This window comes from Ictalurus furcatus, chromosome 1 (genome assembly GCF_023375685.1).
Source record: "Ictalurus furcatus strain D&B chromosome 1, Billie_1.0, whole genome shotgun sequence".
NCBI lineage: Eukaryota > Metazoa > Chordata > Actinopteri > Siluriformes > Ictaluridae > Ictalurus > Ictalurus furcatus.
In genome coordinates, this window is record NC_071255.1 from 2,632,749 (window position 1) to 2,660,490 (window position 27,742).

The 27,742-nt window shown below is 40.4% G+C and overlaps 2 protein-coding genes across 2 annotated transcripts in view; one reads left to right on the forward strand and one right to left on the reverse strand.

Moving 5' to 3' along the window:
• Positions 1 to 11,611, forward strand: part of sntg1 (syntrophin, gamma 1) — a 29,406-nt gene extending 17,795 nt beyond the window's left edge. Inside the window, exons 12-20 of the mRNA XM_053611649.1 lie at positions 638 to 768; positions 1,057 to 1,186; positions 3,395 to 3,433; positions 4,195 to 4,311; positions 5,033 to 5,104; positions 5,426 to 5,578; positions 5,950 to 6,042; positions 7,152 to 7,262; positions 7,665 to 11,611. Coding sequence (XP_053467624.1) covers positions 638 to 768; positions 1,057 to 1,186; positions 3,395 to 3,433; positions 4,195 to 4,311; positions 5,033 to 5,104; positions 5,426 to 5,578; positions 5,950 to 6,042; positions 7,152 to 7,262; positions 7,665 to 7,847 — 1,029 coding nt within the window. The 3' untranslated portion in view covers positions 7,848 to 11,611. The remainder of the gene's footprint in view (positions 1 to 637; positions 769 to 1,056; positions 1,187 to 3,394; positions 3,434 to 4,194; positions 4,312 to 5,032; positions 5,105 to 5,425; positions 5,579 to 5,949; positions 6,043 to 7,151; positions 7,263 to 7,664) is intronic.
• Positions 11,612 to 11,808: 197 nt separating this feature from the next.
• Positions 11,809 to 25,318, reverse strand: pcmtd1 (protein-L-isoaspartate (D-aspartate) O-methyltransferase domain containing 1). The gene is made up of 6 exons (XM_053611773.1): positions 25,162 to 25,318; positions 19,162 to 19,668; positions 18,886 to 18,988; positions 18,223 to 18,394; positions 17,383 to 17,506; positions 11,809 to 16,511 (listed from the first exon to the last, which is right to left on the reverse strand). The coding sequence occupies exons 2-6, from the start codon at positions 19,466 to 19,468 to the stop codon at positions 16,129 to 16,131; spliced, it is 1,089 nt and encodes a 362-aa protein (XP_053467748.1). The 5' UTR covers positions 19,469 to 19,668; positions 25,162 to 25,318; the 3' UTR covers positions 11,809 to 16,128.
• Positions 25,319 to 27,742: the final 2,424 nt, after the last annotated feature.

Below are 27,742 nucleotides of genomic sequence, written 5' to 3' on the forward strand. Positions count from 1 at the left end.
GGACGTGCTAGCCTTCACCTTCCCAAACCACCTGGAACACCCTACCAACCAGCTAGAAATCCCCAAACAACACTGAGGATATGCCTGACAATTGCTTCCATTGCTTGCAAAATGGATATCTATAATATACCCATAGGTTATAATCCATCCATCCATTTTCTGTAGCGATAATCCTACACAGGGTCACGGGGAACCTGGAGCCTATCCCAGGGGATGTGGGGCACAAGGCGGAGGACACCCTGGAGGGGGTGCCAGCCTATTGCAGGGCACAATCACACACACATTCACACCCTAGAGATGCCAGTCAGCCTACAACACAAGTCTTTGGACTGGCGGAGGAAACCAGAGTACCCGGAGGACACCCTTGATACACGGGGAGAACATACAAACGCCGCACACTCAGGGCCGAGGCGGGAATGGAGCTCCCAACCCCGGGAATTGCGAGGCAAATTTGCTAACCACGACGCCACCATGCCCCCTATAAATGAGAAATATTTTAAATAATAATAAATAGAATCGCACTTTTCCCATTCCATATCCATTCCGTTAAATCTGCTAACTCTACTGGCATCTGTACACTCTTCTACATTTTTAGTCATTATTAATCACTCCAATCGTTTCTCCTTCATCCTCTCAGGACACGTTGTCTTGCTCGTCTTGGCCTATGTCTCCAGCGCTACGTTGGGAGAAGCGATGGGTGGACCTACGCCTTATCCCGCTCCTCCACGCTCGTCTCTCACAGTACATCCCCGGCTCTGATATCTGCAGGTGAGCGAGTGGGAAAGTTCTAGAATACGTTCTGCGTGTGAATTATTCCCAGCCTTTATGTTTTATTGCTTTCACACATCTCTGAGCTTTTCATCACTTTAAAGTCGTTCCCCTAAGGGTGTAAGCGGCACCTCCGACTCAGAATGCACTCAGATGCCAGATTTCTTTACAAGCCGACAGGAAACAAAACTGTTGCGATAATTAAAACTGAGAATTGTAATTACACTACACGCTAAGGGACGGTTCAATCCGGTTAACATTTTAATGTCTACTTTTGTATCTCCTCAGGCAAAATGCGTTTCAGGTCATCGCAGTGGATGGGGTTTGCAGCGGGATAATTCAGTGTCCTAGTGCAGAAGAGTGCACCGACTGGCTTCAAGCAATAGCGTCCAATATATCTGCTCTCACGAAGCACAATGTACGTATTTCAGCTTCCTTTCTTTATGAAATATTGATTAACTTGAAAGTTTCTTGTTCGGGGATGGCTGGTGTATGGCGGGTTTGAAAAGTATCCAGAGCCCTTCACTTTAAAATGGATTAAATGGACTTTTTGGCAATTTATCTATAAACAATAATTCTTTAAGTGTGTGTGTGTGTAATATCACGACCAGCCATCATTGTTCCTGTGGAAATAATGCAGTTCGGTAAATTGAACTCTATGTGATTTGATCTATTTATTTGTATCTAGAGATGCATGGCTTTGCGTTGGTTTAGTAGGATAGCGTCGCATGGGACAAAGTAAAATCCACACTTATTTTCTCATCTTAATACTCGCTGTCGTGTTGTTACGACTACAGTCACTGTGTATTTTTAGAATTTATGCAAAACCATGCTTCTGGATAATCCGTCAGCCGCAACGCCAAGTCAATTAGAGCGCTCTCAGAGAGCCGATACTGCTCTCAGCTTCACGGCATGTTTCCAGCACGGTTTAGAGGAACGGATTTTATGACATTGTTGGCTTGGTGTTTACGTTTGCTAAAATGATTTGTTTCACACTCGTCTAATAAGCCTGGAATTTATCGAGGCTGTGTATCACTTTTTAATCAGTGACATCAATGTGCACATCAATTCCTCTTTTTCATTAGAGCTTTCATTCTGGAACGCAAAGCTAAAACTCCACAAGTAGAGGAGAATGGTAAGCCTGGAAGGTTCCAGTCTACAGAAGGCTACGGTAATGCAAATAAACACTCTTTACAACTGTGCCGAGAAGAAAAGCATCTCGTAACCGCTAATACGCCGAAAGTACTACAGGAGAAGACCACGTTAGGTTCCACTCGTCAGTGGACAAGAACAAGAATCTGATACTGCAGTAAGCACAGACTCACCCAAAATTGGACAGCTGCCCAGTCTGGTCATTTTCCTCTGACTTCACTCATCAACGACGCATTTCCCACCCACAGAACTGCCGCTTACACCATTCGGTGTAAACTCTAGAGACTTTCTAGAGAGAAAATCCAACACTTTTGTCTGGCACCAACAACCATGGCACTCACCAGGATGGGACCCCAGTCCATCACACCTAGGGAGGGGTGAAACCAATCCTCCTCCTCCTCTCATGTTTTTTGGGCGGTGGAAGGAGAGAACCCAGAGGAAACCCAAACGGACCCAGGAAGTACAGGCCAAACTCTGGGAAGGCAGTAACCCGAGTTCATGGTGGAACTGGTTACCCTGGAGCTGAGACGTCGACGTTATCCACTGTGACACCGTGCTTAATTCTCTGAAATGTTTTTCGATGCGGCCTTTTATTTTAAGATAACATTTTCAAGACCCTGGAAGATGTGTTTGCAAGAAAAAGGCTGTTATCTAGGTTGTGGATAATTGGGGTGAGATATTACAAAGGTCATTTTATCAAAGCTGATGTTCCGAGGCGGCAGACCGTGTCTAATAAATAACATGGCTGCTGCTCCGATTCAGTCAATCCGAGGAGTTATTCAGGGTGCAGGGTCGAACGCTTGAGGTTTTAGATGAACCGTAGGTCAGACAACCTTAACCTTATGGACGTTACTATTACTTTCGTTACGTTACTATTTTCCCGTTACAGCACATTTAATATTGGGGAACGTTCGCGAAACATTCGTGTTTTTACTTATGTTGTATACTGTTATGTAAACGGTCGTTCACTGACTTTTGGTGAGACAAAATATAAAATGTAAATGTAACTGCAAATAGTTTAGCAACTCCTCTTTCCTGAAGACTTTCCCAGGGTGGAAAACCAACAAAGTGCTGAGACTCCTTCCATAAACATCTCCTCGTATAAAATGTCAACAAATAGACGTTTTTCTCGGTGAAATGACAACACATTTCTTAATACGTTGATCATTTGCCTTAGTTTCATCCACCATTCAGGTCGTTTGAATGAGTTCATGTAGAAGCAATGAGCAATCAGATATGAGAATTCCACAGCACTGTGTATTTGAGCTACTTCAACCTCTGACGCAAAATTTACGCTTCTATACGATATATAGTATATAGTATCATATTAATATACTAAGGCGTGAATTCTAAGCAGTTCCTGTGCTAATAACCGGAAAATTGTAAGTTGAATTCCCAGAAGAAATGCAGACAGCTTGGTATTACAGGCTGTATTGTGTCTTGATTTATGCTATGTTTTTGTTCTTTGTTGCAGGTGAAGAAGATTAACAGAAACTTTCCTGTAAATCAGCAGGTAATGCGTTCGTACAGTATGTCACTACGTGTGTTGAACAAGACTAGGAGGAAGTACAGTAGGAAGCTCGTCTTGGCAGAACGACAGCTCAGTGTTAAAATCTAGATATTATTACTACTAATATTACTAAACCATAGCGTCCTAGCGTGCTTTTACGAATAATTGCTAGCTTCCGTCCCAGCTCTAGCTGAAATCTCCAAATGTCAATATTCTTTACTTCCTCCAGTATGTAACATTACGCAAAATAAACACTTTCAGAGCTTATGAGCAGCGTTCCATACCATTACAATACTCATGGTACTTCAGACCTACTGTACATGCTAATCGTTCAAGCTAGTTTAGCTCAACCTTGAAGCTGCCAAATGCTAATTGTAAGGGATGCTAGCTAACAATAAAAGTAATGGTTAGTTACCTTGGTAGCTTTTTGTGCGGTTGACTTTAATGTCAGTTAATGACATAGTAAATGTGAGTTAATTCCTAAACTTTAGTAGCTGTCAATGAACCATTGATGGAGACTCAATCTTACAGTATATAGTGGCATAGTCTTGGTGGTATTGTTTTTTTTGTCTAGTCATAATTTCTTATAAAGAAATTTCAGATTACTTTATCATAGTATACCGAAACGTCTTTTGTTAAAAAAACAGGAGAACAACAACAAAAGCAGCAAAAAAAAAAACCCAACAAAACAGTAGTCTAGAGTAGTAACAGTAGCAGCTAGTTTAAAAAATGTCTCCATTTGTCCATGTTTGTTTGTCTTCCAGATTATTTACATGGGCTGGGTGGATGAGAAGGAGCAGGACTCTGTTCAGGACCGCATGTACACTCCAAAGTTCCTGGCGTTAAGAGGCTCATCTCTTTTCAAATTCTCAGCACCTCCAGTGAGCGCTTACTCTGATGTGTTTATACTCTTTTATCGCCACTTACATCATCGCAACTCATCATTTCGTAATAACAGTTGTCATTATTGGTTTCCCTGTTTTGAGGGGGGGGGGGGTTGTGAGAGAAAACAGTGCCCATTCCTTAGTGATTGTTGTATATTATGTTTCAAATAATTATCTCTATCCAGCGTAGCCTTTGTGTGCTAGCGCCCACACAATCCCTGCTACTATTGTTGGGCTTTTTGTTCACCGTACAAGACTTTGGAAATCCATTAAACTCTGTTTCATCAACTCTAATCTCCATACACTGTCAGCAATTACTTTTAAAAGGGCACCGTACAGGATTCAACAAGATTATCTGTCCTGTAGCTTTAATAATGTTGGACACTTTTGATTAAAGTGTAGCTTTTGATGCTCATTTAATGCTCACTGAGGCTTGCGACCTCATTTCCTCCTTATAGAGAGGCTGAGCATATTTCTGAGCCACTTGCATTACCTTGTTTTCCAAGAGGTATACATTTGATTTCATTCCATTCAGTTTAAGAGGAACATTAGAGTATAGTAAGCAGGCCATTTCACCAAAGACAGTGAGAAGGATTAACATATTTGGACCAGTCTATTCCGGAAAAAGGCCCTGATTAAACGTGTGCACCCCCCCCCCCCCCCAAAAAAAAAAAATACTGATTTTGCCCATGTATAAGAGTGTTTTGAACTGTCCTAGGTAACGACCTGGGACTGGACCAGAGCTGAACAAAGCTTTACTGTCTATGAGATCATGTCCAAGATCCTTAAGGTAACATCAGAGATTTATTTACTGAGAACAATTTTTTTTTATATATATATCGTGACCGGAGTATTATAAAGTATTATAAAGTTCTGCATATGTGGGTTAAGAATAAATGGGAGATTGAAACTTATAAAGCAAAGGTCACGATGTGTCCAAGAAATGAATGTTTTTTTTTTAAACCAGTATATATTTAATGTAAACATCCTTGAGTTAACGCCGTGCTTGAGTCTTGTAGTCGTGTCTTATTTACAGACAGTTGTGCCGGAGTACAAGGTTAAATCTGTGTCGCGTTGGAGCCCTGAGCCATATTTGCTCCCTGTATTTCAGGACAGCGAGCTGCTGGACAAGCGACGGCAGTGTTTCAGCGTGCAGATGGATACGGGCGAGGACACCGTGTTCAGTGTGGAGCTGGAGAGTGATCTTGGGCTCTGGGAGAAGGCTTTTCAGATGGCCACCTTTCTCGAAGTGGAAAGAATACAGGTAAACGCGTCTCCATTTACAACATCGGTGCAACCAAAAGAAAAAAAAACCCCAAAAAACCAACAACAACAAACGGACCCTGGTAGCTTTTAAATGGTAAATGGTCTGCACTTATATTGCGCTTTTTTAACGTTATCGGTTACAAAACGCTTTACACTGGTTCTCATTCACACACACACACACCAATGTTAGCAGAGCTGCCGTGCAAGGTGCTAACATGCCATCGGGAGCAACTTGGGATTCAGTGTCTTGCCCAAGGACATGTGGGGTCACGTGGGCCAGGAATCGAACCGCCAACCCTACGATTAGTGGACAACCCACTCTACCACCAAATAACAAACTAACAAACTAATCGGCGTGTTGTTTTTCAGAGTAAAACGTACGCCTGCATCACAGAGAGCCACCTGATGGGGCTTACCATAGACTTCAGCATGGGCTTCGTCTGCTTTGACGCAGCATCGAAGGTGAGTCGATGCAGACGCATGTTTTAATTTTTTTTAGAAAACATTTCAGAGTGATTTAAATGATCACGCGTTGAAGTTGCAAGCCTTTAGGAGTTATGTTCAGCATTTAATCAGTCCATTCAGGATTTCATAGAATTCATTAATGTGATTGATGCGACTTGGAGAGATTTTTGTGCTTTTATTTGCGGGGGAAGTACTTGAGTTCGCGAAAGTGCAATCGCATGAAATTCTTTGTTGGTAAATGTGACCTTTTAGCCGTACTCGTGTTCGACGCACGTGAATCGAAGAGAATTGGCTGAATGCGCATCGTGATGACGTCACGTGACACGTCTCGGCCCAAATCTGAGGCAATTTTTAAAAAATCGCAAGAATACTGCGGAGTTTCTTTGATTTTGCGTTCAAAATCGCGAAATCCTGTACCGACCAATTAATGTTAGGTTAAAATGGTGCAAATATTTTGTTTGAGTATTTTGTATTTCGCAACAATATTGGCGCTAATTCAAATCCCCATATATTTCCATATTTAAAAAACAATACGAGGCTATATCTCGTAAGACTTTATATTGTGCTTGTTCTAATAAATAGTTATAGTTTCTATAGTAACTACAGTGACTTTGGAAGGAGTCTCCAGTGTCGGTGCTCCGTAACAGTCAGAGATAGAGCTGTAACCTGAGAATGTTTTTAGGACGAGATTACTTTACGTTTTTTTTTCTGCTACGTTTTTATCTTATTCATTTCAAGAGATTGAAAAGAAAAAAAATAAAGCCAGATGCTGGTAACAGAATGACTGCTGTAATGTAAGTAATAACAGGAACTAACCTGATTCATGGACGTCCCACAACATTACACGTAGCTACAAATGGATAAAAAGTACGATGTGTAATTTTTTACATTTATTTAAAACCGTTACCATTGGAGTATTTCTGTGTTATGAGCGGAATAAAACGCTTACCGTTATTGGAAAAGAATCCGCTTCGGGGTTTTAACAGTAACTCTACATCATCGCACGGCCCTCCGAGTGTTTGATTTCTCGACATACCGCACCGCTGGGTACACCAGCAACGTATAACGATGCGGAATAATTAAGTGAAACATATTGCCCCCTGTAGGTTGTGCTGTGGCGGTACAAATTCTCCCAGCTGAAAGGATCCTCGGATGACGGCAAGAGCAAAATCAAGTTTCTCTTCCAGAACCCAGACACGAAGCTCATCGAGGCGAAGGTAACCGACGCCGCTTTAATTAGTCAAATAATCCACCTCGCAAAATTAGAACTCTCCAGAGAAGAGCTCCGGTTAAGGAGAAGGGAATTAGAATTGATCTCGGATGTTAATGAATCTCGTGTGCTGTGGATTAATGGGAAAGATGTTTTCTCGGAGGAGTTTCTTGGTAGTGTGACAAGCTGCGTGTTTGGGTTTTTTTTTTTGTCGTATTAACTTCAGGAGAGAGAGAGAAAAAGAGAAGCTAGTGAGGGAGCGAGTGCTCTTCAGAGCTTTAACAGAAACTTGTTTAGTGGAAGTGTTTTTTCAACTGATGGGTTTTGTTGATAATAAAAATGAGTGCTGTAAGGGTACAAAGTACATTGCAATTGTATGATACTATTTATTTCTTTCTTTTTTGGTCAGGAGCTGGAATTCTCCAACCTTTTCGCTGTTCTGCACTGCATCCATGCGTTTTTCGCTGCCAAAGTGGCATGTCTGGATCCAATGTTTGTGGGCAGTCCGAATTCTGCGGCAGCTACGGCGGCACCCACGCTGACCTCAGTCACCTCTCTGGGCCAAGCTGCCAGGTTGAAGTACTTGAGTTGAACGACTCTTGACATTTTCAGCTCCGGATTTACAAACGGGACAGCCTGCGACGGCGGCAGAAGAATTTTAGAAGCCGTAACTCATTTCCTTATTGGACTACATTTAAAAAAAAGCCTGCTTATATTGGGCCAAAGACTGAAATAAGTCAGATTATATTTTGAATATGGAGTGCCGGTGTGTATGTGTATGTTTGGTTGGCATTTCCTAACCGCGTGTACTTTTAAAACTTTCTTTCAACCCCTTTGAATTAGTTTTTGAATACTAGGCGCCATCAGATATACTCAGTGATAAAACGTATAACACCACATTTTGATTATTTGATCACTTTACAGTGCTGTGCGTAAGTATTCACCCCCTTGAACCTGCCCACATTTTGTAGCAGGATCTGTAATGGACCTAGAAGGTGCAAATTATTATTTTTTTTTTGCTCAATTAAACAAAGAAAGCAAACATTTGTTAGTTGGATAAATATTCACCCCTGTCTTTATCAGCTTTGTGGATCTGCCCATTCTTCTTGGCAAAAATTGCTTATGATTTAAAAACAAAAAAAACAAAAAAGCCTCTCAACAACACAGTGTTACCACCACCATGCTTCTCTGTGGGGGATGGTGTTCTCAGGGTGATGAGCAGTGTTTCGTTTTTGACAATTTTATACTAAAATCACGTGGCACTTTACTTGCACAAAGGCAGACTCCATTCGACTAATTATGTGACTTCTGATGGCAACTGATCGTACCAGAACTACAACCCCAAATCCAAAAAAGTTGGGACGCTGTGTAAAATGTCAATAAAAAAAATCTCATAAGCCCGTATGTTATTCACAATAGAACGTAGAAAACATATCAAATGTTTAAATTTTAAGAAAAGAAAAAAAAATCAATACTGAAAGATATATACAGGTTTTAGAGCAACATATGCTTCCATCCAGATTCCATTTCTGGCATTTGGCAGACGCCCTTTTCCAGAGCGGCTTACGTTTCTCTAATTTATACAACTGAACATTTGAGGGTTAAGGACCTTGCTCAAGGGTCCAGCAGTGGCAGCGCTAGGATTTGAACTCACAAACTTCCAATCAGTAGTCCAACGTCTTAACTACTGAGCTACCTCTGACCCAAGATTCTATCTCATCTTTACTTCTGAGAGACTCCGCCTCTCTAAGATACTTTTTTATTTTTACTCAATCATGTTACTGACCTCTTGCCAATTAACCTAATTAGTTGCAAAATGTTCCTCCAACAGCTTCTTTTTTTTTTTTACCAACACTTACTTTTCCAGCCGTTTGTTTCCCTGTCCCAACTTTTTTGAGACGTGTTGCGACCATCAAATCCAAAATTACCTTATTTCTCCCTTAAAACTGTACGTTTCCTCAGTTTAAACATTTTGATATGATTTCCATGTTCTATTGTGAGTAACATGGGTTTATGGGATTAGCAAAATCATTGCGTTCTGGTTTTTTTCTACATTTTACACAGCATCCCAACTTTTTTGGAATTGGGGTCGTAATTTAAGGGTGAATAATTTTTGCAATCACGACCTGTACGGTTTTTATTTAACTATATTAACTTTCCCCTCCAAGTCAGTAGTATTAAACTTTTGTTCCAGAGGGTTTGAGACAGGCGAATACTCACGCAAGGCACTGTATTTTATATTTACAAAGCGTAGTTTGTACACAATCATATAAGGCAGAAAGGATTCAAAGAGACTCCTGAATAATAATTTCCTATCAATTACCTGGAATACAGACCGAGCAGAGTACTATAACCCAATGTACAAAGCCTCTACCCAATTTTATAATAATGCTCTGTACACACTGGTTCTTGTCCTTATGATTTGTCATTTCGAGCATGATGCTATCATAAGAAGTAAACAAGAATATTATAACAAGCAGAGTATGTAGCGTAGCCCAAAGCATTCGATCTCAACACACGCGATTCTCTGTGTATTAGATCTTTGTTTTTAGTTTGAGTACTCTGTTAGACTGAAAAACAGTATGAGTAAACGTACAGTAGTGTAGCGTGAGATTAAAACGGCGCTTTTTGTTTTGTTGTATTTCACTACTTTGGGTTTGCTGTTTCTTTCTCTAGTGAGATGCTTAAAAAAAAAAAAACAACAACAACCCAAAAACCAATCTAATATTCAATACCATATCATTGCAGTGCACTTTAGTCCAGAAATTTACCCAAGCTTTTTTTTTTTTCCTTCTTATTTTCTTTTACTCTTTTGGAGTTAGTTGAGAACGTTGGTGGAATACTGAAGGTTAGATCAATTTTTCTGAAGTGCCCAAGCACTTTGAGACCGATTACTTTGTTGAGGTGTTGCGCAAGACTGTGAAAACTAAAACGAAGAAAGCAAACGAATTTGAGACAATTTAAGCTTCTCTACACATGGAAATATTTCTGCGCACCACCGAAACAGCGACAGAGGTTTTAAACTGAACCTTTTATTTTTGCCAACTGCTGATTGTTTTAATAATAATAATTAAAAAAAAGATGTATACTTAATAAAACTTTTCCCATAAAATGGTTGGTCATATATGTATATATAATACTATAATAGATTTGCTTTGTGGTCGGTGAAGCTTTTGGTGAAGTATCCACCATCATATCCATTTGCATTACATTTTAACGTTTGTAATTATGCTGTTTTATGATTCATATGCTGGATATGAATCTGGTTTGCTAATTATAGTAATCTGCAGAATTACTCGCACCATTGGTAATGATTGGTATAAAGAATATGGGAATGTCTTGGTGACTATTTAGTTTAATCTCACCCTGATAAACTCCCTGTTACTGAACTGAAAAGCCTATTTATAATACATTATTGGCACACCTACAGTAGACCTTCTTATTAACAGAGTGTAACTGAAGCATGCTTCCATTTCTATTCTACATTTCACTCGACAGTGTAGGAAATCTTAAGCAGTCATACATGACTTTCTGTTTCACTTGGGTAGAAATATGAGGCGACAGAGGCCAAGTTCCCTTCATTCATCAACTGGAGAAGATTCGAGAATACACAAATTAAATGAGGCAGAGGTGTGTTGACCTTTTAGGAACTGACTATGGGCCTGAAAATCTGCTTACAGGGCAAGAATTACGTCCCAGAGTGGTCCCAACTTGGTATTTTATGTCAATGCAGAGAGAGGAAGATGATTAGAATGGTAATGGTTTCCCCAAGAGATCTCGGTTTAGCGACTCTGGGTCACCAAATCTAGAAAGCTATTATTAGACACCACTTACTGTACATACTATCAAACTATTTAGAAGGGGTGCCAGAAGAAACACTTTCCCATCCAAACATACATATATGAGCGTGAAGTTTGCTAAACACTACTGGGTTCTATAGTCCATCCATCCATCTTCTATACCGCTTATCCATCCTTCAGGGTCATGGGGGAACTTGGAGCCTATCCCAGGGAGCATCGGGCACAAGCCGGGGTACACCCTGGACAGGGTGCCAATCCATCGCAGGGCACAATCACATACACACTCACACACCCATTCATACACTACGGACATTTTGGACATGCCAATCAGCCTACCACGCATGTCTTTGGACCGGGGGAGGAAATCGGAGTACCCGGAGGAAACCCCCGCAGCACAGGGAGAACATACAAACTCCGCACACACAGGGCCACGGTGGGAATCGAACCCCTGACCCTGGAGGTGTGAGGCTTACCACTAAGCCACCGTGCACCCTGGGTTCTATAGTCAGATGAGAAAAAAATATATATAGCGCTCAAACTGGGATTAGAAAAGAATCTAATCCCCAGTGATAAATCTGGTTTGATGGTATAGAGCAGTTTTTCCTTAAAACCCTGTGAACCTTGTTAGGTTACATGGCATCATGGACTCCATGAAGTTCCAGGAGATTTGAATTAAAAATCAGGTTGCCTCTGCCAGGAAGTTATAACTGGGTCGTGGTTAGACCTTCCAGCAAAACAACAGTCCAAATTCACACCAAAATGGTTCGTTGACCACAGAATCAAGCTTTGGACATGGCCATCCTAGTCAAACTGACCTAAACCGGATCTAAGCCTGGGTCCACGAGAAAGGACCTCGGACCCCGAAGGATTCAAAGTGGTTTTGTTAATCTTTTCAAGGAGGGTCTTCAATTTTCTTTTAACAGATTGACCTCGATTAAAGTTAAAATTTCTCTCAGATTCAGATTTCCAGCATGAGAATAAAGTAAATAACCACAAAGACAGTTTTCACCAATCATTACAAGATTGCCAATAATTCCGGCACTGGCTCCAAGTATAGCAAGTTTTATAATGGTGCAAAAGTTGACCAGTGTACCTATCCTAGAATTTTTTTTTTTTTAAATCAATGAAATGTTTCGTTCAATGAAACAAACACACTTTTTTTTTTCTAACAACTCCTGGAATTCATTCTATAAAATTCACCAGGGTGCTGGGATATATGTTTTTATTGAGAAGATGGTTGTGAACAGACCATCAGATTACAGTCAGTGTTGCACTAAAAAAAAAAAAGAAAAAAAAAAAAAGAAGAGAGCCTTTGAAAATCTGATGTACTGGATTGCAATTCTGAAACCCTATAAACAAAAAGGATCACAAAAGTTCCATAATCTTAAAAATGCTTTACAATGAAAAGGATCTGCTTAAGAAAACTTGTGTTTCGGACCGTCAAGGTGTTTTTTCCCCCGGAAAGTAACGAAGTATTCCCTCGCGCTTGTTACCTTTCAGAGTACAATAGCAAACTTGTCACCTCATGTGGTCAACCTGTAAAAGGTCCCTGCTACGTTGTTCGTCCTGTATCCCATTCTCATATCGCAAAGGAGTTGAAGAAGTAGGTTCGAGACCTTAAGTAAAAGCACTCTTATCTTTTCCCTCTTGCTAATTTTGTCATTTGTAAATCTGCACAGTCAAAAGGGTGTGAGCAGACGTACCGCTTGGGTGACAGTGATTCAATTCTCGCACTTATCGGCCGTGTTAGAGCGTAGCAGTGCAAGCGCTGTCAACAAAGAGTAACTCATTTCATAATTTTACCCCAACACCACATTTGTTGTTTTGACCTTGTCACGAATCGCTGAACATTCCCTACCTTCTGGTAATCCAGGGCAGGATGGTGAGCTTTTTATTCTACCAGGCCTTGGAGTTGGTCTGCGGGCAATTAACAATTTCCAAATTCAGTGAAGAGCGTCATTGACGAGCACTTGCCAGGGCCTTGCTCTAAGTGCCACATAATTCCAGGAGCATGTCTGAAAATGTGTTCCCTTGTGTGACAGTTTCATCACCAACCACCAGCAAATCCACAAAGGTGCAAGACCAATGCAAACTGGCTATACAAAAATGTGCTAGGGTGCCTAGTCAGGGTCTGTTCAAGGTATTTTCTGATCTGCACCATTCTGGACCTAGGAAGCCTAGGTGTCGTCTTAAAACAACTACTGTTCTCTCTGCTTCACCCATGGTTCACAAATTGGGGTCTTGGGACCTCAAAGAATAAACACCATTGGTTATGACCAGTAGACCCGAAAGATGCTTCTAAGTGCTGTGGAATACGGGCGATATCTTGACTTTCACAGACCAGTGGTGTGACATACCCTTCCTTTTGGCTTAGCCCTTGTGACCAGGGCGTGCACAAATTGTGCAAGCTGTCCTACTGCCCCTGCAAGAGGTTCCAGGACTGAGTCACAAGATCACGTCACGTCACCCCTTTGCAAATGAGGCTCAACCTGCATGCTGTGTGTGCTTTCTTGACAGAAGACAGAGCCACTTCAGTTATGGATGCAGCCATGAAATTGAGAGTTGCTGATGGTCTGGTATGCGTGCTGGGACACGTGAATCCAGTAGTGAAAACTGGGACTGTTGCACCTCAAACTGTTTCAGCATTGGTGGAATAGTCAGCAGCTGGCAGCTAGATCACAAAGGCAAGTCTCAGTAGTACTGACATAGATGTGTGTGTTTGTCCAGTGCACATTTTCCATCTCCAAAAAGGAAGAGTGCAACCACACATGCACGCTCAACAAGACTAGGCAAGACCAGGTGCAAAAAAAAGTTTCTCCGTCAGCACATCACCATGTGACAACTTGATATTCAATAGTGCTGGAAACTATTACGTTAGCAATCCGGAATGTAAGGAGGTAGAACGTAAAGTTAAATATTAAACAACCAAAGTTACCCACGTGGGGTCTCGAGGTGCTGATTTTGCTATTGGTATGTATCAAGGAAACAAGCGCCTGGGAAACCTCCACTAGTTCCAATGGAAGCCACCCTGGCGATCCTCCACTTAGTCGTAGAACATACGTCGCCATTCCTATGTCATATTTCTAAGGAAATATATGTTGTAGAACCTGCAGTGTTATTGAGAAAAGTGCTTTCTTAGCAGAGCATCAAATGAACGGAAACAGCTTGCAGTTTTAACGAAAAAAAAAAAAAAATTACATTAAAAATACTTTTTCCCTTTTAAAAGCTTCCGAGATATTTCAGGCTCGATATTGATTATTTGAACAACGAACAATTTTACTCAAGGCTGCTTTCAGCCATGTCTTATAAAGCGTGAATGAAAATCGAAAACTTGACCGCTATAATGAGTTGCAAGAGAATACAGCACCTGCCTATACATGTATACATACTTTCGTTCCATAAACAGCCGATGTATACGTAGATTGTTGAAAAGACCATATAGTAGCATATGAAACCAGAAAGAGCAGTTTAGGACATGAATCTTCACAAACGTTAGAATTTATTCAAGAGTTCACACCCCCATATAGTTTATATATATACTGTACATATATCCAGCAGATAATAGACTTTAAATCCTGACTCTGAAAAGGGTTGCTTGTGTAAAATATCCATTGGGGAAAAGTCCCACACTGGCCAAGTCTGAAAATCTTGAATACTCTTGAATATATACCTCAAACTTATATGAATATAGGTGTGGTTTTGTGCTATAAGGAAGATAAAAAAAAAAAAAAAAAAAACAGAAGACGTCGAATTGAAGGTTGCCTTGAAGCACAATCCAAAGAAGAATACAATGCAAGGGACACAAAATCTGTTTCTTCGGTATGAACAGAGACTTTCCCCCCCCACCAGTATTACTGAATAAGCGCATGATATATACCCAGTGTGTGTTGCGAAAGTGTGTTTTCTCATCTGCGAAAGAATGCTAGCAACCTTAAACCCAACGAGTACAAACTGAAAGTGTTTTCAGATGCACAAAATATGGACTTTTCACAGAATTTAAAATAATTAAAAGAAAAAAAAGCTTTTAATTTCTGTAACAGGACACTTTTTAGCATCTACCATCAAGTTAATGTAAGTGTTATATTACAAATGAAATAACCAATGGAAAATATGTCGTGGGTGTACACTGTGACACACTACACGGGATAATCGTGACTGTACGTTATACTGCGAACATGATGGGAGTGTTGTCAAGCCTCTGGGAAAGTGAAAGAAAAAAAAAATAAAAATGGAGCAACGCTGGATTCGAGAGGGGTTTTAAGGACACAAATCGAGTGAAGTCGTTGAGCAAAAAGACTCGTCAATAGAAAAATCTCTACCAATAGTGCAATTTAATCAAAGACTAAACTTAATCTACGACTGGACCAAAGAACTTGAAGTTATAACGAATGAAGCCCGCTTCATATTGCACCTCTTAGGGGTGACCATCCGATGGAAAGGGGTGGAGAGGAAAAAAAAAACGCATTCAAACCTGCACGCCCATTTTGTCGTGCATCCCAACCATAATCTTTTCAAAACAGATACCCACGGAGAAATCCACACCGTCGAGTGTAGAAATGATTTGCAAATATTTATCCTCGACTAATTACAGATGGATAAAGTGCCAGTTAGAACTGATCGAGGCCAGGCTCGGGAGACGAATCAATATAAAGATCACCGCTGTAATATGAATGAATCGTCATAGCAAACGGCGAGTACAAACTACTAGAGATAACCAGAAACCTCAAAATGTTCTGGCAAGCCCGGTTAGGTCCGCAGCGTTGAAAGGATCTCAGAACCAGAATTATAAATCGTTTGAAGAGCATACTGTAAAAGCACAACCATACTGGTTTGAAATCTGCCTTGAAAATTTTAAACAAAATTAAATTATGCTACATTATCAAAGTAATTGAGAGAGAGAGAGAGAGAGAGAGAGAGAGAGAGAGAGAGAGAAAGAAAGAAAGGGAGAGAGAGAGAGAGAGAAAGAGAGAGAGAGAGAGAGAGAGAGAGAGAGAGAGAAAGAGAGAGAGAGAGAGAGGGAGAACACAATACAAAAACATTGCTTGATCGTAGGCAGAACATCAGCCCTTTTCCTTATTTCTCTCTGTAATACAGCAGATAAGCCTTGAGCGACTCGGGCAGAGGCAAGCTCAGGACCTTGTCTCTTAGCAAGTTGACCTGAGGCTGCTCAGGTTTATCTTTCTCCACCTCTTTGTCCTGCTCTTCCTCTTTGCTGTCCTCCTCGTCGATCCTCTCATCCTCTTCACTCTCGATGGGTTGTGGGATCAGCTGGTTGCCTACAAACACGTAGGTGTTGACGCGGTGGCGTCGGCCGCGACGGCAGCGCCTGCGCTTGCGCTTTTGCGGGACGCGTGGCCCTGTCCCCTTGGACGCGGTTTCGTCGTTGGTGAGGTTGCGCAGCGTGCGCCGGATGTAGATGCGCGCCAGGTCCTGCAGACTCCGCACCGACAGCGGAGCTGAGCGGCACATGCAAGGATGCATAACTGTTAACGACCAACAGCGGTGGACAGCATGCATGCATTCATAACGCACTTACAACATTTAATGAAGCTGTGTCACACACACCAGCGCTTTACTCTCTCACGGTGCTGGCAAACACAGCCTACTACTCTCGAATTTCTTCCGTTTATTCACGAGTTCTTATAGTTTAGTAGCATGTTGGACAGCTTACTTGTATTTAATGGGTTTCATGCAAACCTCAATAACTCAGAAACTAAAATAATAAAGCCATAATAATACATGAACAGGTGAAAATTTATTTTACAGTTAAAAGAGTTTGAGAACCCTGGACATGTACAGTTACAGATTGACAATAGACTCGTTTTCAGTTTTCATCCAGTGTGTTTGGGGTTAAAATTTTCAGGATTATTATTGCTTTGTAATATATAACGGTGTTTCACGCGAAGTCTTATCATCACATGATATTATGATTATTATTATAATTATAATAACACGTGATATTTTGAGGCAGAGTTGTACTCTCTTGTATGAATATATGAACATATGATTCCCTAAATGCAATGAACTGCCCATTATATTTGGAGGCAAATATTTACCTTTGTGCAGGCAGTAGGGTTTTACCCCATGGGAGGCAACAAGCACTTTCCCCTCACTTATTTTCAATTAGAAGCAGGCAGCAAGCTTCTAAACTCACAACATGAAGCTTGGGCCAACATTTTCTGCCAGTTATCTTTCTACCAATCGAGGCAGAAGGAAAACTGCTTACCCCCCCCCCCCAAACTACAAAAGTAATTAAGACGCTACCTAACGAGTTGAAAAAAATATAACCGGATACTGAAGCGTGTGTGCGAGACGGCCGCGACTCACGCAAGATCACGGCGTCCGGTTTGCTGCCTTTGCTTCGGTTTTGCTGGACGAGAGGCGCGAAGGACACGGCCAAGATGTTCTTGCTCTCCCAAGAGCTCTGACCGGTTCTGGTGATCTGCGTCAACTGCAAAGTCCAAACAAATACCAAACAGTAATTAAACTGTGTATAGTTGATCGGCATGACGCACACTAACTGGCTCATAGCCGACTGAGACTTGGGGGGTGAAAGTGATTCGACTCTGAATCAATGCAAATTTTGGCAAATTTTATTATTATTATTATTATTATTATTATTACTCTAATTTTATTGGCGTATACGTTTGCTTCGTTATAGAAACAAACACTTTAAGACAATTTCAAGCTTGGGTAAAAATATCTAGAAATACACTTAATAAGCTTTGTATAAAAACAATCAAATAAAGAAAGCCATATTTAAAAAAAGAAAAAAAAAAAAGCTATATTAGTTGAATTGGCCTATATTCACAAATGCTGGATTTGATGCACATGTTGTAAAATAAGGGTTTTTTTTTTTTTGCTTTTAACGATCTGTAAATGGACTAATAGGTGTGAAAATACTCTAAGAGCGTCATAGTAGTAGTGTAGTACTCAAAGTAGTAGTGGGAAAACAAAACGAAATATGGACAACATTGCAATGTTCTATGCTGCTACACAAAACAATATTCTGGATTAACAAATATTTAATAAGATCATTCTATAGTGTATGTTTGTAAACACAAACTAATCGTTTCTCCTCAACTGTGAAATAAAACAAACGCGCCATCAGTTAGCGGCGAGAGAACTTCGTTTATTAAGCTTATAGAGTTGATTTTTTTTTTTTACCTGATCTTCAATGGGCATGACCAGAATGCCTCCGATTTTCAGCATGACCTTCATGTAGTTCTCGTGGTCTTTCTGAACTCCGGCTCCACAGTAGATGCGATCGTACTGATGGCTGTCTGACGAGATCTCTAAACAGTTTCCCACGACAAAATTGGGCTCACAGAACTCAAACCTGAAACAGATCGCTTAGATTATACATACACTCTTGTCATGTATGTCAGCCCAGTCGGGACGCTCGATTCTGATTGGTCAGAAGGCGCTTGTTAATTTTCTCTGTTGTTGATGTAAGCCAGTCAGTAAATCTCCCACAACAGGAAGGTCTTCGGGACAAATCTGAGGGATTTCTTTTGAGAGAGCTATGGAAAGACTGTAATGTTTTTCATTAATTTGCCGTTGTACAAGAGGAACAAAAAACACTTCGCTGTGTGCTGTTCTAGGAAAATAATCAACACAACATGGAGTTTTATTGCTTGCTGCTTTTATAGAGCAGAAACTCTGCGTTTATAGCTGCTGTAATATAAGTGATAACTTGTTTCCTCGACATTAAATGGGACCGTAAACAGATAAAATGAATGTCGTCCTTTAATGAACAAAACGTAATCGCTGGCAAACAGCTCCGAAGTCAGGACCGTAAAGGTGACTCTGATTATTTTCTCTACTCACTTGTCAAAGCTGTCACTGTTTGTAATGAATTCCTCCAGTTTCTCTCTTGCATATTCCACCACGTCCTTGTGGAGCTCCACGCCATGATTTACTCCAAACGGACCTGCAGGGGGTGGAAAGAATACTCGTTATTCCCAAGATATATCTCATACCTGAACGCAATACTCAAAACATGGCTCTGAAGACAGAACTGCAGTCAACACAATCATTACTGGCACTGGCGATCCCTGACCTTCTTCTGAGAACAGAATACAGTGTGTAAAGTCGGCATCTCACCGATGATCAGGCCCACCATTGTGCTCAGGTATCCTGTCCCGCTGCCCAGATTGAGGAAGGAGAGTCCTTGCTGCAGCTTCAGCGCCTCCATGACCTCGGAATAGATGCACGGGGCTGAAAGGTGGATGTTGCCGTGCTTCCAGGCCAAGTCTTTGTAGGCGTTTTCTCTGTATCCATCTAAGTAGTAATTCCCGCGGTCTATAGCCCTGAACGCCTGCTCCACCCTGTCCGTGCGGATGTACTGCGCTTCCTTCAGGTTGTCGATCAGGTCATCGTTGTCCTCGCCGGCGCTCACAGCTCCGCCCATGGTCCCGTTCTCACCACGAGAGAGAGACAGAGAGAGAGAAAGGAAAAAAAAGACCAAACAAGGAGAGGTTCACAAAGGTGACCTCTCTTCACGTCCCCGGGGGAATATTTCTTCCAATCGGATGGATGGATAGACGGACTGACGAACGGCGTGACGATTTAAATCCTTTGTGGTCACTTTAGATCATCATCATCACATGTCTAGGGGAAGAGAAGACAAAAACAAAAGCATGCTGGTTTACATCACGTCAAATGCTGCACCAACAATCCGCAGTTTTCAGTGGCAGTTGAAATACCACCCTCTACTGGAAATCTCTATGAACCTCTCGAGTGTATTATAATTTTTTTACGAAATAATCCTCCAAGTTGTATCATATCGAAATACCCACAGTCCCCTCCAAAAGTATTGGAACAGCAAGGCCAATTGTATCGTTTTCGCTATACATTGAAGACGTTTGGGTTTGAGATGAAAAGATCGACATGAGACGATAGATCAGAACTTCAGCTTCTGTTTCTTGATATTTACGTCTAGACTTGTTAAACACATCTTAGAACATGGCACCTTTGGTGGCAGATGACCCAATTTTTAGGTGAGCAAAAGTATAGGAACAGATAGTCTTAAAGTAAATAACACTTAATATTTGGTTGCATATCCCTTGCTTGCAATAATTGCATCAAACCTGCGACTCAGTGACCTCACCAAACTGTTGCATTTTTCTTTTGTTATGCTTTTCCGGGATTTTTACCGCAGCTTCTTTCTTTTTTTTTTTTTTTCGGGGGTGGGTTCTCCCTTCAGTCTCCTCTTCAGGAGGTGAAATGCTGCACAATTGGGTTAAGGTTTGGTGATTGACTTGGCCAGTCTGAAACCTTCCACTTTTTACCCCCTGATAAAGTCCACTGTTGAGCTGTCAGTGTGTTTTGGATTGTTGTCTTTCTGCATGATAAAGTTCCTCCCGATTAATTTGGACGCATTTCTCTGTGAATTGGAAGACCGAAGGTTTCTGAATTCATTCTGCTGCTCCCATCATGAGTTCCATCATCAATAAAGATTAGTGAGAATGTTACAGAAGCAGCCATGTGAGCCCAAACCATGACACTACCTCCACCATGTTTCACTCATGAGCTTGTATGTTCTGGATCACGAGCAGATCCGTTCTTTCTCCACACTTTGGCCTTTCCATCACTTTGGTAGAGGTTCATCTTTGTTCCAGAACTTCTGTCTGCATTTCTTTGCAAATTCCAATCTGGCTTCCGGATTCTTACTGCTCGTGAGTGATTTGTATCTTGTGGTACAGCCTCTATACTTCTGAAATTGAAGTCTCCTATGAAGAGTGGACTACAATACCTTCACCCCTGCCCTGTGGAGGTTGTTGGTGATGTCACTGACTGTTGTTTTTGAGTTTCACCTTCAAAACTCATGCAAAGTTTCTGCAGTTTTCCTCGGCCAACCCGTTCCACGTCTGGTTGTTCGTACACCAGAGGTTTCTTTCTTTTTCAGGACATTCCAAATTGTTGTATTGGCTATGTCCAATGCTTGTGCGATGGCTTTGATAGATTTCCCCACTCTTCTCAGCTTCAACATGGCTTGCTTTTCTCCCATAGACAGCTCTCTGGTTTTCATGTTGGTTTATGCAGTCTTCACAGGTGAAACCTAAGGCTCAACCCAAGAGTAGACAGTTTAAAAGCCAGACTCTGCTTACTGACACTGGAGACTCCTTTCAAATGTTAATGTTTCAAATGTCTCCTTGCAGAAAACGGTACCACAGGAATAACTAGATTTACTACTACAGAAATCTTCACAGACGACCTCCTGGATTTATTTTCCACAGGTTTACTTAATCCACCATTGAGCACTTAGAGAGCAAGTTCTACATTTTGACCACACCCACACCCTTGAGGCAAACTGGGTGAATCAATGGAGTGTAGGCAGAAGGCAACATTTCTGTTGATATGTTAAGTTGTGTGTTTGATGTTGGACATGTGATGACCTGTAAATCAGGCAAACAACCAAGACGATCCTAGATACGTGATTAACACAGTGGTTAGACAGAACATGAACCAAGCAGCTATGTCATAAAAACAGACAAGCCAATAAGAACATTAAAAGTAAAAAAAAGTTTTGGTTGCAAGCTGACTGCTGAGAACACAACCGTCTTGTAAGGGTGTCTAACCTGGCCATGTTGATTGAGCTAAAGTAAACACTACTATAAAGTAGTAAAGTAATATTTTATTCGCTGTTGATTGTGTGAGCGGCCCATTTTGATTGCATCTTTCTGAGTTTTGAAAGGGGGCCCCCCACTGAAGGTTGGAAATTCTCATCATAAAAAAAAAAAGGATCGGTCTTAAAGTAACACCCTAGATGGTTTTGTAAATATGTCATGCACATATGACATGGCTGAGAATTTTGGTGTCATGACTGACGGCTATGTAATTATTTTAAGGGTAATTATGGGAAAGGCTGACAGGAATAAACACAAGTGGTGCCAATCAGGTGTGACTATTAAAGGCCTGGCCTCTGGGTAAGGGGCGTTGAGTCATGTGAGGTCTGCAAGAGTTGATTCTTCCGTCAGGGTTCATTGGTAGAACCATATTCCTCATCTATAACTGACAACAATTTATGCAAAAATTTTTAATGAATAATTGATTCAAATGAACTGATTTTCATGTTTTATTTCTTTATAACCTGATTCAGCATCTTGCTGGTTCGGTTTTAAGTTTTTAGACACGAAAAGCACACGGCTTCCAGTTCACCATTTTGTTGCCCCCTACTGAACAAAACATGAACAATACATTTTAAGGTGGAAATTCTATCATACAGAATACATCAAACTGGTGGAGAGAGAGAGTTCAGTGTGCCAGTGTCACTCTATCAATTAACTGTGCTGCTTCAGGATAGTACTTATTTACCAGGATTCTATTTCCAGATGCTATCATTATTTAAAGAACAGAGATCTATCAGAGTCTGATCTTCACAGCCCATGTTTGTGGAAGTGTATCATGGCACGAACAAAGGAGATTTCCGAGGTTCTCAGAAAACGAGTTGTTGATGAAAAGGATACAAAACCATCTCTAAAGAGTTTGGACTCCACCGATCCACATTCAGACAGATTGTGTAGAAATGGAGGAAATTCAAGACGACTGTTCCCCTCCCCAGGAGTGGAGACCAACAAAGATCACTCCAAGAGCAAGACGTGTAATAGTCCATGAGGTCACAAAGGAACCCAGGGTAACTTCAAAGCAACTAAAGGCATCCCTCGCATTGACTAATGTTAATGTTCATGAGTCCACCATCAGGAGAACACTGAGCAACAATGGTGTGCATGGCAGGGCTGTAAGGAGAATGCCACTACTCTCCAAAAAGAACATTGCTGTCCTTCTACAGTCTGTTAAAGATCACATGGACAAGCCAGAAGGCTAATGGAAAAACGTTTTGTGGACGGATGAGACAAAAATAGAGTTTTTGGTTTAAATGCGTTATGTTTGGAGAAAGGAAAACACTGCATTCCAACATAAGAACCTAATCCCATCTGTGGAACATGATGGTGGTAGTGTCATGGTTTGGGTCTGTTTTGCTGCATCTGGGCCAGGACGGCTTGCCATCATTGATGGAACAATAAATTCTGAATTATACCAGTAAATTCTACAAGAAAGTGTCAGGATATCTGTCCATGATCTGAATCTGAAGAGAAAGTGGGTCATGCAGCAAGACAATGACCCTGAGCACACAAGTTGTTCCACCAAAGAACGGTTAAAGAAGAATAAAGTGAATGTTTTGTAATGGCCAAGTCAAAGTCCTGACCTTAATCCAATAGAAATGTTGTGGAAGGACCTGAAGCAAGTAGTTCATGTGAGGAAACCCACCAACATCCCAGAGTGTTGCAGGACTGATCAATAGTTACCCCAAACGTTTATCTGCAGTTATTGCTGCAAAAGAGGATCACACCAGATACTGAAAGCGGAGGTTCACATACTTTTGCCACTTACAAATATGCAATATTGGATAATTTTCCTCAATAAATAAATGACTAAGCATAATATTTTTGTCTCGTTTGTTTATTTTGGTTCTCTTTATCTACTTTTAGGGCTTGTGTGAAAATCTGACAATGTTTTAGGTCATATTTATGCAGAAATATAGAAAATTCTAAAGGGTTCACAAACTTCCAAGCAGCACTGTACACACACTACTATTTATAGGTGTGTACAATATAATGCAGTTGACTAAAACCATGGTATACGGTATATGTAATAAAATAATACTAATAAAAAATGTGTATACCACAGCGTTGTTAAATTCTCCATTCTGATTGGTCAGGTTTCGATTAATTATCCATAACAGCACCTCGGACAGTAAGTCCGACTGTAATCCAATCACAGGTTTATATCAACGCCCTTGCTCTAATACACTGTCGTTTCTATAGTAACAGCTTTCATGTGAGTCGTATGTCCGACGCGCCACATAACCGACACAACCGAAACGTCTTGCTGTTTAAGAAAGATAATCGTTGATGTCGTCTTCTGTAAGAAGACGGAAGGAGTCTCCAGCGTCAGTGCTTTGTCACAATAAAAGTTTCCACTGCTGGAAAGAAATGTTTAGTCTTATTTCGCTCACCGTCAAGAGAGAGAGCGTAACTATAACTGGATAAAAAGCACAATGTGATGCAAAAATGCAATCATTTGGTAAATCATTGGAGTGTTTTATTGCTTACTGAAATACAGAACACACAGGGGGTGTTGTGTTTTGCATCTTGGCCTGTATGTTAAGAATCTGCCATTAAAAAACAACAACAACAACAACAACAATAGTAATAATCAGATTTTAATAATAATCAGCAATAGGTGAATATGATACAGTTGCATTGGTAACTACTGTAAGCTATATATATATATATATATATATATATATATATATATATATATATATAGATAGATAGATAGATAGAGAGATCAGGAAGAAGAACAAGAAGCAGCAGTGCTAGCTGGCAAAATGCTTATTATTACGCAATGCATTACAAGCTCAACTGTTTTGTTTAGATATAGATTTAGATTCAACGTCTAATAAATAAAAAATAAATTAAAAAAACTATATCGCATGCAAGTTGCTAGTTAGCCTAGTCCGTTAAAGCGACTGGTTAGTTAACGTTACTAGTTGCTGAAAGTCCGACATTTTTTCCTGGTTCATGGATTTAAAGTTAACATTGTTTAATAATAAGCGTAAATCTGTTGAACAGGTAGATAAACTACATGCAGATCTAGTTATTTTATTTGATGTATTTATTTTTGTGGTATACGCTCAACACCGAGCTGAGGTACTTTTTCCTAGCTAGCAAGCTAACGCTCGAGCCCCGAACAACGTCGCTAGGAAAATAAAAGCTCGTGCCACTTGACTGTTTGATATAACTGACAAATTTAAAATGTAAATCAGAACTAGATCACGAAGACACGGTAATCCGGGCCTAGATGGCATTGTTTCATATCTTTTAAACCTGTTAAAAAAAAAAAAAAAAGGACCGTGCATCTACCCAGCGTCAATGTCTACAATTGTCAAGACAAAAAGCAGAGGATTTTTAAACCTCGTATTATTATTATTATTGTTATTTATGTTGATTAGCCTGTGAGCTAACCAAAGAATCAGTTACTAATCCGCGTGCTGCGTTTAAAAAAAATAATAAATAATAAATCCGACTTTCCACTCACCTTTTTCTCATCGATGTGGCGGTTCGAGATCAAACGTGTACATTTACCCGAGCAGTTTATATCCAGCGCGTGCACAACGGCACAAATAACATACTTTCTCTCGGTCCAACGCCGTCGTGTTTTCTGCACAACCAGCTGAGAGGATGTAAACACAGATCACGTGACCAGCACTGGTAAAAGCTTTTTTTTAAAAAAAAGTTGAATGCTTCAACACGCATGCGCAGATATAAGTGTCGCACATTCTCGCGATATCTTCGTCAGCGCATAAAATTATATGTATATTTAGTTTAAAATAATAATTATATATATATATATATATATATATATATATATATATATATATATATAAATTAATTGGTTGGTCATATTCGTCATATTGTTAGATTAATGGGAAAAAGGGTTTGTAAACTGCATTTATGTAGTTCTAGTTATTAGTACGTACTTGTTAGTGTGTCTAGGTCTCAGGCTTAGAGTATTGTTTTGAGTACATTAAATTAACGATCTAGAAAACTATTATTTCATAAAAATTCTAATTAACTGATTAAGATGTTTTGTTAAAAAAAAAAAAAACCCGAAACAAACAAAATAATGCGCAGGAGCGTTTTGGTTTGACTGCACGCGCTCCTCACGCGCTCCTCTCGCACTTCGCACGCGCTCCAATACGCCCTGATAAGAAGAGCGGCCATTTTGATGAAGAGAAGAAAAGCTGTTCCATCTTTATTCATGGAGGTGAAAATGGGACTTCTGTCTGAGAGAAAACTCCGTCTAAAACTTAATTTAACCCTAAAGCTAACGATTTCTGTCTGAGGTGAGTTTTTGTTAACTTAAAAAGCACTTGTTTGCTGTTTGAGGTTAAAGTAGGAAAAATCAGCGGTTTGTGTTTTATCCCAGTTTAACATCTTTTTTTTTTTTTAACTTGATGAGCAGAAGAAAGTTGGGTAAAAGTTCTTTTCCTGTGGTAAACATCGTTGTTTATGACTAGGTTATGCTGTGAAACGGTTTAGCTAGTCTGCTAGCATGGACTTTAGCCACCTTTTTTTGTCGGAGGCACGCGCTGACGTCACTGCGAGTGTTTTATTCCTCTCACACCACAGGAGTTAATTAATTTTTTTTTACTAAACAGCATCACTTTGTCCTTTTTAGCCGAATATAGTTACGATTAATGTTGTAGAAGTTAGTTCCTGTTATCACTTATGTTATAATAGCTATAAACAGTCTTTTTTTCCCCCTCTAACTTGAAGATCATAAGTCAAAAACTCGGTCAAAAAAACAGCTTGGCATATTACCACAAAGAGTAAACTCCTGTGCTGAAGACTTTCCCATGGCAGAAAACTTATTTACATTTGCAAAGCATCGACACTAGAGCAGCAGCGGCTCCTGACCATAGATTTTGGTGGGACAGGCCGACATTATTAACGTCACAGTTTTCAAAAAAATAAAATAATAGAATTAAGTCAAGGGGTAATTACACTTGACTATCCACTGAATGTTTACCATAACCCTATAGATAAATGTGAAGAAATGTAAAACATATCCTCATCGACGTTTGAGGTAAAATCATTAACCAGGTATGACAGGTTTCAGGAACATTTTCAACCCAACTACATCCTAAAAAACATGCAAAAAACATGCATACAAATGCATGAGTTTGTATAAAAACATGCAAAAGACTTGAAACTAGCCCAAAACATTTGGGCATTGGATCTTTTCTTTAGCCTTTGTGTGGGGAAACGTGTATTTCACACGTATTGCAGATGTACACTATATAGACAAAAGTATGTGGACACCTGACCATCACACCCATATGTTGTTCTTCCCCCAAACTGTTGCCACACAATTGTAAAGAACTGGCACTTAGAGACCCAAACCTGTTCTAGCATGATAATTCCTCTGTGCACAAAGCAAGCTACATGAAGACATGGTGTGTTACGGTTGGAAGAAGGTGGAAGAACTTGAGCTTTCTGCACAGAGCCCTGACCCCAACCCCACTGAACACCTTTGGATGAACTGGTACACCGACTGAGATCAATGCCTGATCTCACTAGGGCTCTTGTGGATGAATGAATGAAAACAAATCCCCACAGCTATGCCCCAAAATTTAGTGGAAAACATTCCCAGAAGAGTGAAGATTATATTGCTGGATTTTTAGCTATAAAAAGAAAAATCCTGCCCATGCGCTAAACGAATGAGCGTGTTAATAAAAACCTATGATTTGACTCGTTGCCCGAACTACTGTCAGAACTGCTTTTATAGGAAATGAATCAACACGTTCTGACCAATCAGAACCCGTATTGAACCCTAAAACAAAGAGAACGTACTGGACAGGACAACGCAGATTCTGGTCCTTCCTCAACCATGACCTCTGACGAGGTAAGTGCCGAAGTCTCATAATTCGCTCCGTAAAGGCTTTGCCACTTTTCACGCACATGGCTAATTATTTAGCGAACAGATGCAATTTATTTATTGACCTGTATTGTTGGAGTGTGTTTATAAGCAACTGTAACATTATTAAAATCACCCCATTTCTTCAGGACTAGTACCATTCTCGTATGATGACTAAATTAGCTAAGAGAGTTTAGCT